At 35.8% G+C, this 10588-nt stretch overlaps 1 protein-coding gene across 1 annotated transcript; it reads left to right on the top strand.

Moving 5' to 3' along the window:
- Window positions 1–1316: 1316 nt before the first annotated feature.
- alpi.1 (alkaline phosphatase, intestinal, tandem duplicate 1) lies at window positions 1317–10308 on the top strand. The gene is made up of 9 exons (XM_028028985.1): window positions 1317–1430; window positions 4087–4261; window positions 4542–4714; window positions 5608–5742; window positions 5841–5916; window positions 6328–6462; window positions 6614–6805; window positions 7061–7177; window positions 9321–10308. The coding sequence occupies exons 1-9, from the start codon at window positions 1317–1319 to the stop codon at window positions 9593–9595; spliced, it is 1392 nt and encodes a 463-aa protein (XP_027884786.1). The 3' UTR covers window positions 9596–10308.
- The last annotated feature ends 280 nt before the right edge of the window (window positions 10309–10588 follow it).

Below are 10588 nucleotides of genomic sequence, written 5' to 3'. Positions count from 1 at the left end.
ACTGTGTTATTCTGGACATTCATTATTAAAATCATTTATTTATCGTATCCTGGGTCTACAGCGTTTGCCTCACCACCTCACCACAGCAATTTATGACACTGGTTAACTGAAGTTGGAGAAAAGGTTAAAAATACCACATATGCATTTACTGACTAATGATTAAAAAGTAGATTTTTCTTGGAAACGGCTTTGGTCTCATAAAAATAAATTAGCAGACGTCTATTGTATGCCTTTTAGATTTTCTTTCTTAAAACACGTTTATAAAGTATTTTGATGTTCCTTGTAGATCATTTTGATTTCTTTTTGGGTCCATTGCTACATTTATTGGCACCATTAACTGCTGATTAGCTGTAAAGAGTAAAGAGTATGATGGCATTGGCCACAGCTGCTTTTGACTGTGCATGTATGATCCATTAACATAGTGAGTTTGAAATGAAATTGCATTGTAAAGTTTTATATTTTCCAACTTGAAAGTGCACCTTTGTGTTGTGTTTGCTGACTTCTATAGTCAGTGCTGACATCTTAACCTTGTCTTCTGGCACTCCCAAGTAGAGACAGCTACAGTGAAAAGGAGACCATTTACATCTGGATTGGATAGAAATTCTTATTGTGTGTTTATATTTACAGTCGACAAGGCATTAAATTCATCTTTGCAGGAGAAGCTGTTTAAAGGCACATGGATTAAAGAACAGTTTTCCAGTTAACTATTGCAGGATCTGTTTTAAATCAAACTCAGTCACATTTCTGGGTGGTCGCGTTCAGTTTTCTTTGTGAATCTCCCCTGTCTGCTGTGCCCAGAGCCTGTTCTAAGTTTTACGACTGTGATTTTTGAGTTAAATTTGCTGCAGCTGCCTTAACTCAGCTAGGATTTGTTTCTTTTAAAGGGGCAAAAATAAAGCAAATCCCTTAACTGTTTCACATAATTCACTAAGGGAATATTAATTCCATCACAACAGAGTTCTATTTTGACCTGGAAAGACTTTTTTAATCTAAATTTTGATTTTGCTAGTTGCATGTTTTCTTTAGAGATCTACATCTTCATAATATTTTTAGTATTCACACAAACTATCCAAGCAGTTACAAAGGCAGTGGCATAAACCTGTGATTGAATGTTTCATATTATCAAACTGGTGGCAGATAATCTGCACAGTATGTGCTGTGAGTTTATGTAATGCCAAAGGGCGGTGAATGCAGATGTGTGGAGCATTGCTGACGAAATATGTGATTAATTATGTAATTGCTTTGAGATAACTAAGATGAGAAAAGCAGATGGGACATAAAAGTGAACTTTATTTGTCTGTCATCCTTCGACAGGGATGGGTGTGTCTACGGTTTCAGCAGCACGTATCCTGCGAGGTCAGAATGAGGGCGGGTCTGGGGAAGAAACGGTGCTGGCCATGGACACCTTCCCATATGTTGCCCTCTCTAAGGTAGTGACACAAAGTAGAGCTGTTGACAGAGAAATGATTAAAAAATCTTAAAATTTTCATTTTAAGATATTCTTAGGAGGTGTTTTGGCCACATTTTAATATTTGTAAGTAAGTTGGCCCACCCATTTGTAAAAGAAAGCAACTACTTTTCGGCATGATTCGGTCAATTTATGTTAATCTGCTTTTTGCTGGCTGAAATTTTGGTTTCAGCTTAAAAGTAATTCTAGAGTGTATATGTACCACAATCTACTCCAACAATGGTAACACTTATTTCATATGTTTTTTTCTGGTTTTCAAATTCCAGGCACACCTTGACTTGAGTCCTGACAAAATCTTGAAACAGTTTGTTTTGCATCTTTCATTGTAGTGCATCTCAGTCTACTGAATCTGATTTGACCTTTTGGAGCACATTGAACTCTTTGGGAGTTGGGAGAGAAAGATGGAATGAGTAATTATGAAGGATTTAGGCAAAGACTGCCAGACTCCCAATGGAACCTTCTAACAATTAGAGTATTCTGTGAGATGTTTACGGAAACTACAGCTCTTCCAAAAATAATGTCAAAAGTATTTTTTTCTAAATATTTTTAGACACTTTGGTAGTTCAGTCAAGAGATGGAAAGAAATTGTCTGAGCTGGTTATTCACACTCACTTAGTCCTTATTTTTATTAAATGTCAGTGGTTTAAAATAACCAGGAGTTTCCTTGAAATTTTCAATAGCAAAGAACTCTTAGTATTTTCTTTCAAAACACATTGTCCATTAGCTCCCAAAGAAGCCATTAAAGCTCAGTCATCTTTTATTCTTGCTGCTATATAGCCATTTTTCACTTATTCATATTTATCAGCCAAAAAAGTTAGTTAAAAGTATGTTTCTTTAAGGTGCTTAACAGTTTGCCAGGAATTGTGCAGCTCTTTGACCGTTACTATACCAAGTGGAAAAGGGCTTACAGTACAGCATAAATATAAGTAAAGTCATGATTCCTACCAACACACATTTAGCTACACAGTGGAACATTGGCAACTTTGTTTTTCACATCCCCTGATTGTCCAAAGGTATTACTTCTGAGCTGGCTGGAAAATCTCACATTTCCAGAGTTACTACTTCATTAGTGTTCTCATTTCCCTCTCCTCTGAAACAGCTCAAGAAAACTGCAAGGTTGCTAAGTTTAAAACAAAGGTGAGCATGCAAAAGCATAAGTGCAATTTTACTTGCTCATTTATTCAGATTTGCTTTAGCCAGCAAACTCCATAATAGAATACTAATCACTTTCACAGAAAAGAAATGGTAAAACTTTAGCTGTGCAAATGGAAAACCTGAAGTAATTTACCTTATTTACCACCACAGACACACTTGGAGCACTAGACTGTGAAGAGAGAGCTGTGCTAAATTTTAAGCACACACATGCATGCATTTAAATCTTCCAACTTAGTTTTGGCTGCTTAGTAAAATTGCACTATTCATTATGAATAAAGAGAGAGAAGATGAAAAACAGAAGTGGCAGTTGGCTTTCCAAGAGCATGTTGCATCTTGTCTTTTAATGAGCATGCACTGCTACGTAAGTTCTTAAACCACAAAACTGAAAGAGATTTAAAGGATTTTGTTAATTCACCCTTTAATTAAAATGCTGACAATAGGCTGTAAGTAGTGATCACAAATTCTGGGTCTCACATCGCTTTCTGGGCAAGCTTAATCCCTAAATTATTGTAACTTGAGCATTATGGAGAGGCTGAGTATTTATTAATTGTAGTTTTCTGTCTCAACCCACAATCAAGACAGATTAAATCTTTGTTTGGGATAAGTATACATATTTTTATTTATTTATTCGACCTTGGAGATCTTTACTAAGATAAAGTAACATACCAAGAAGAAGTAACATTGATTATTGTGAGACTCTGGTGTCAAGACAAGGTGCTTATGTTGCATTGTACTTGCATATTTTTTCTGAATCTTCTTAAAAGTACAGCGAAAAGATCTGTATTTCCAAAAACTTGTCCTGAACATTTCAAAATATTAAGTGCAAATTCACTCTATTTGTTGCTGTTTTACAGCGCTTTGTAAAATACTTTAAAATGAAAGGGACCCATTTAAAGGGATCCACGACTAGTTAAGCATATTGGCCTTAATATGTTAGAATTTACTTATTGACCTAAAAGTGGTGGTGTTTTCTGGGTAAAAACTCACAATTACTTCAAAGATTGTATATCTTCATTATATTTTTCATATAAGTGGGTTGCCATTTTTTTTTACCTGCACAATGCATGCCAGGCGGATGAAGTGGTTATGTTAAAGTGTGGTTCAAGTCTAGAAACAAAACACAAGAATTCAAGAAGGAGGAGGTCAACGAGGGCAACCTACAACCATGAAACAGCCTCAATGGTTTCATGTGCCGTTTTATATGAGATATCTGCTGAAACAACCGGCTTATAATCTGCTTTGTTTACTATAATAGCTAGAGCTAACACCATTAGCATGAGTTAACTCGAAATTAAAATCTCAATTGATTTTCCTGGTGAAATGAAGATTAATATAAAATAGTAAAAAAAGGAAATTGGAAAACAATGAATGCGTGTTAAAAATGTTGATAAATCATACAAGGGTCTATTTTTAGACCGTGTCCACTTTACATTTATTTGTACAATTGTATTCTGTTTCTGAAGACCTACAGTGTGGATAAGCAGGTTGCGGACAGCGCCAGCACGGCCACGGCCTATCACTGTGGGGTGAAGGCCAACGCCAAGACAGTTGGACTCAGTGCTAAAGCAGTGGCCTATGAGTGCAACACTACTTTTGGAAATGAGGTCTACTCAGTACTACGACGTGCGAAAGCCCAAGGTAAATACAGTGGATCACTGACAATAGTGGCTGTGCTGCATCATGGAAAGGTCAACCAGTTGAAACTGCACTCTTATCTCAAGATACAGATTAACCATACTTACCTAAGATGAAAAATGTTTGGAGTAGAACAATCATCCGATAAGCATGTGGTGTCACTTATTATGGTTCTATGCAATGTACAGGTATAGCTGCAGTGGTCCAGTTTTGTATTGGTAATTTTGTTCATTAATAAAAAACAGATGTAGTTCTGATTTGAGTGTGTCTCTGGGTTGTACAGGTAAATCAGTGGGTATTGTGACCACCACACGTGTTCAGCATGCCTCACCAGCTGCAGCCTATGCCCACTCTGTCAGCCGCAGCTGGTACAGCGACGCAGACCTTCCTTCCAGTGCTCAAAAACATGGATGTGTGGACATTGCTACCCAACTGGTCACCAACTTTGACATTGATGTATGAAAGTACAGCTTATTATTTTCCAAGATATTCTGAGACTGATTAATTATGGTAACATTGGTTACGTATAGGAACTGCTGAGCAAGTGGCAGAGTTAATTTTTAGACAATGTGAAATCTATAGAGCGTGCCATGAGGCTATGTAGAGGCATCAGGCAAACCTCTGATCTCCAAAAGCCTGTGTTAAATCAATAGCAGTCACATTAAATAAAATTAACAGCAATGTTATTTTTAAATGGAAGGACTTATGGTGGCTGAAACTGCAAAAGGCAATTAACCACAGTGATACTTTGGTGATCCAAATCACTCTATTTGTAAATGTTGCATGTTGATTTACCTTATTTGCATTAGTTATCTGCGTAGCCTTGGTGTGGTCAGCCATGTTATTCTTGTATTGTCATCTTGAGAAAACATCTATGCTAGCAAGTTGTGACTGCATTGCTTTCTCTGAATCTTTTTATTTCATTTTCTGCTTTAAAAGACTTCAAACAACAGGCACGCTAACAAATTGGCTTATTCAATAGGAACATTTTACAGCAAATGTTGCTGTAAGATTACTAAAAGTTGAGAAAAGTCAATTACTTCAATACGGATCCTTTAATAAACACCTTAAGCAAAACCCTGGGTCAATATTTTAAATCACACATGGATGGCTATAACCACCTCCCATATATATTTTAAAAATGAATTATATTTTTTTTTTCCTGGAGCTACTCCTTTGCTTGACGTAGCTTGCCAAATAATTTCTACTTCATTCTGTTGATGTTTAGATTGAAAAGACTTAGAACTTGTACATGTTGCATGTTGTACACCATGTATTTTTTGAAGCTGTACAGATAAAGTATTTAAAAAGTGCCTCCACCGACATTCTGTCATGTGATCTTCTTAAAGGTGATTCTTGGGGGAGGAAGGATGTACATGACACCAAAAGGGACTCCGGATCCTGAGTATCCTACCTCCTCTTCTCGTAAGGGAAACCGCAAAGACAAGAAAAACCTTATTGATGTGTGGTTGAATGCTAAACCGGTAGGATTAATGAGCATTAGCTTGATAAATTATGTACCATTTTATGGACTTCTGCTACTAACATATATGTTACCATGGATCATGGATTTGTTTTTTAGAACAAGAAATCACTGTATGTCTGGCATAAGAAGGAGTTTGATGAGATAAATGTGAAAACTACAGATCGTCTTATGGGTGGGTGTACAAGTAATATATAACATCTTTATCTCTAAGTATCGCCTTTCATCTTTACAGCCATTTAAGACAGTCATGTTTTGTGTGTAAATTTACTTTTAACAAGCATTATCAGGTCCAGCTATAGAGATAAAGACTCAAGGGTGCATTTCTTGCTGTGATGATACATATAACAGTAATCCAGGTGCAGCTACCAAGAGTACACCATCTTTATTATCTTACTATCATGTTGTCCTTTGATATGTGAGGAGTTCAGACTCTTGAACTTTCTCATTGGTCGTATTTTGAATGTTTTTTTTCTGTGGCCTTTCTTTTCACAGCTTTATTGCTTCTAAACAGAGCTGAGTCTTTACTGCCTCCAACTGTAAATCTCACAATGCTGAGATTTCACACTCTTTTATTTGGGTCTAGGTCTTTTTGAAGCAAAGGACATGAGATTTGATGTTTTCCGGAATACCACACGAGACCCATCTATTGTGGAGATGACCGAAAAAGCAATTCAAATCCTCAGGAAGAATCCAAAAGGATACTTCTTGTTTGTGGAAGATGAGTATTATGGGATTGTTGTTGAATATAAAATCAAAATAAGAGCACAAGAAAGCACTTATTTTCAATGTTGTTCCTGAAATAACACAGAATCCTGATTGTGCATGATCATGTGCAGTTGTTGAAATTTGTCTTTTCTGTGTTGTATTACGAGGGAGAATTGACCATGGACACCATGATGGCATTGCAAAACTGGCACTAACTGAAGCTGAGATGTTTGATCGTGCAATTGAACGGGCAGCGCAAATCACCAGAGAGTCTGACACACTGACAGTGGTAACTGCAGACCACTCTCATGTCTTTACCTTTGGTGGTAACACACCTCGAGGGAACCCCATTTTTGGTATGATTCTAAGAATAGCTATTTTGATGCTGTTCATATTAAAAGTTGAGTGAAAGTATAAAAAAAACATGTAAGACCAGCTGAAGACTAGAAGATGTTGATCTACTGTTAGTTTTTTTTTAGCTCTAGAAAGTCCTGGGTAAAGATTCTTTAAGTTCATTATAATCTGCTTTCAATATGACGTCAAAGCATACGTAAGTATCAAGGAATACCTTACATGACAAACATTATTCACTTTCCCACCCAATGATTCAGGTCTGGCGCCAAAGAAAGCAGATGACGAAATGCCTTTTACCAGCATCCTTTATGCCAATGGCCCTGGTTATGTGCATGTAAATGGAACCAGAGGGAACATCACAATGGTGGATTACTGTGAGTCCAGGCTAATGGTTTTCAGATGCAGCTGCTTGTCTCTACTGATCTGTGTACAGCCAGTTTTAACTGATGTGGTTATGGCTGACTCATGCCTGAGTTTGTCTGAAAAACAAAGATGAAACATAATGCATTCATTTCATTGTGATCTGCTTTCTTTTTTCCGCATAATCCTTTGCATTTATATAACTGAACTTTTAAACTACATTTGCATGTCTTTGTGACACGTTGAAAAGAATGAAAATACACATGCATTTTAAGTTATTGCACAGAATACCTTTTATAGCCCTAAGTTTTGCTCACCATTTCTAAATGGACCAGTATTACTTTTTGGAACAAGTTTTCATGTATAATAGCTATACACTGAGCCCAACTCCATATGGAATTTGATTTTAAAATGTATCCATCTGGAGAGGCAGGGAGCATTGCAAAAGAAGTACATGTGCACTTTGATGCTTTTATCCACAGCAATGCAGTGAAATTACAAAGCAACAAGAAAGAAAAAGGCACCAGCATGCTTTCCAAACCATCTCTGCCACTCTACAGAAAAAAATGACTTTATTTGAAGTGTAGAAAAGATTGTAGTATTTTTAATCATAATAATTTTAAAATACTTTATCTCACTTCCTGTCCAACATGTGCTTCTTGTATTTTAAAGGTCAGGAACTATTTCTGCATTTTCCATCAAAGGAACTTCAATTACCTTCTGGGGCTTTGGAAAGCTGTAATTAGTTTTGTTTGAGTAAATTATGGAGCTTTGGAAAACCCTGTCTTATGGGCCAAACTACTAAAAATGTATGAGGCAAAGGTTAGAATAGTATTAGTGCAAATGCAGGAACAACAAATAAAAAAGTCTTAACAGCAAAAACAGTAAATCTAGGACACTCAGTTTTCTGTTATATTTTGTTATTTCATATTGTAAGGAACATTGGGGAAAAAAAATGTTAAACACATGAACATTCTTCTTTTAATAATGTATTTCTAATTATGTTATTGACATGAAATTCACACCAGGAGTCAGTCACAACCCAAGAGGGTTACACAAACTTTTTTTCCACAATGTCAATGTCAAAATGTCTTGTATAGAGAAACTACTGTAATTGTTGTTCAGGTATGTTATGTAAGACATTAAAAACTTGTAATTCTGGTGAGCTCCTATATACACTCTATTTTGTTCTTCCCATAGATTTTTTTTAAAGTTGGATTTAACTAAATTGATTGACTAGGCAGCTGTGTTTTTTTTTTTTTTTTTTTTACCCTGAGACCACTTGAGTTTATTTACCTTGGTGTCATTGGGTAGTTGAAATATACTTCATTCAGATTCTTATTAGTAATGTCCTGGAAGATTTCCCCTTTAATTCTTTCTGCTAGTTACATTAAGTGTGCCTGTACCATGTGCTAAAAAACAGCCCCACATCATGATGTTCACACCTTCACACTTCACGTTTGAAGGTGTGAACTTATTGTGCAATGCGGTTTCTCATATATGTGTTGTAAGCAGTGATGTTTAAAGAGTACAGGTTTGGATCTAATATGACCAGACTATATTTTCTTAATATTTGATTGGCTTGTTTGAAAGCTGTATAGAAAACTTTCCACAAGTTTCAACACACTTTATCTTCAGAAGTGGAATTTTGCATAGTGAGTCTGTATAGAATGTCTTTCAGTTGAGTGCATTAGTTATTGTTTTTATAAAAAAGCTAATTAGGACTCTCTGAAACACTCAAACATTGGTCCTCAGTTAAGACTAAAATAACAGGTTATGAATTTGCACTGATAATGAGTAGTTTTGCTTTCAGAATACAGACAAAATCTAACTATTGTCCTGATTTTCTATGTTTTTTATACATATTTTTCTGTTTAATTCTTATTTCTTCACTCCTGCTTATTTTAATTACCTAATTTATGGACAGATTTTTGTTGATTTCTTGGATATGGGTGTTAGAAATATTGTGTGAACTTCATGCCAATATGGCAATTAGAAGTATATTTAGGGAGAAAAAAATTGGATATGTTCAATATTTATATTACAAAATGTTGTTTGCTGGTTTATATGTAATGGTCACTAATAGAAGCATTAAATTACATTCATTTTAACGTATTGGATTTTCTTTTTTTGCATTTTGCACTTGTCTCCTTGCAGTGGATGAGGAGTACATGCAGCAGGCCGCTGTACCATTGGATGCTGAGACACACGGCGGAGAAGACGTAGCCATCTACGCCAAAGGTCCCATGGCTCACCTGTTTCATGGAGTAAAGGAGCAGAACTATGTAGCACATGTTATGGCTTATGCAGCCTGTTTGGAGCCATACAAAAACTGCCCTCCTCACCATCACAGCCATTCCTCAGCTGGGAGTGTGAACAGACATTTAGACCTTTGGGTCAATATGCTTGTCCTTCTTTGGTTTTTAAGATGACCTTCATCAATAGACATACATTTAAACTGTTACGGTTATTTGCATGCAGTAAAAGAAAGACTATGGATTAAGTGCTTTCAGGTAAATATGCCAACATGCCCATTTTGTGCATGGGCTGAAAAGTCAGAGTGCATGGATGAACACTGACAGTACTGTATTTATTACCAAAAACTCCTTGGATCATGTGGTATTGATCCACACACACTAGTATTTTGCCATAGATTTACAATGCAAGTTTGAGCATGCAAGTGTTAACTAATCTAAGCTGCATAGCAATAAAAAGTTGAGCACTGACAGCTTGTTCACATGAAAATATGCAATGATGAACTGTTATTCCTTTGTAAACTGAAACAGTTTTTCTAGAGAGAGACGATTAAAGACTCAATATGTCATCCAACATTCCAACTGATCAATGTACAACTTCAAAGAGACTGTAGACTTGCACTAACTTGTAAGTTCATGATTTAGTGAGATGTTTTTAAGAGTTCTTTATTCTATGCCATGGATTTACATGAAATGAAAATTTACTGTGTGCGTAAGATTTTCTCTGAATATCTTGAAGCCAACAACCCTTTGTGGTACATTTGTTGGGATATATACGTTTACTGAAGGAAAAAATGACTTGATTGAGTAAATTAAACCCAAACTTTGAACTGTTTTGTCATTGTACATTACAATATTAAATGACCTTCAATGAGCCAATATAAAAGGTATCTTACTTGGTCTCCTACGGTCAGTAAATACTATATAACTTTAAGGGTAAAGTTTTAACCCTTAAAGTTAAAAACTTTAACGTTTTTTTAAAAGGGGAAAACCATTAAAGTGCAACTCAAAACCACTTCTTTCTCTTTATCAGCGCAGCTACGCGCAGCCACACAACTGACAACAACGCCACTAATATATAATATATTAACTGATAAAAAAATATTCCACCATAAACCCCTCTTTTGATAAAGAAATATGTAATATTTTAATATTAATCTCATCATTATT

Source organism: Xiphophorus couchianus, chromosome 9 (assembly GCF_001444195.1).
Source record: "Xiphophorus couchianus chromosome 9, X_couchianus-1.0, whole genome shotgun sequence".
NCBI classification, from domain to species: Eukaryota; Metazoa; Chordata; class Actinopteri; order Cyprinodontiformes; family Poeciliidae; genus Xiphophorus; species Xiphophorus couchianus.
The sequence above is the reverse complement of the archived record's forward strand: the minus strand, read 5'-3'. Positions and strand labels throughout refer to the sequence as shown.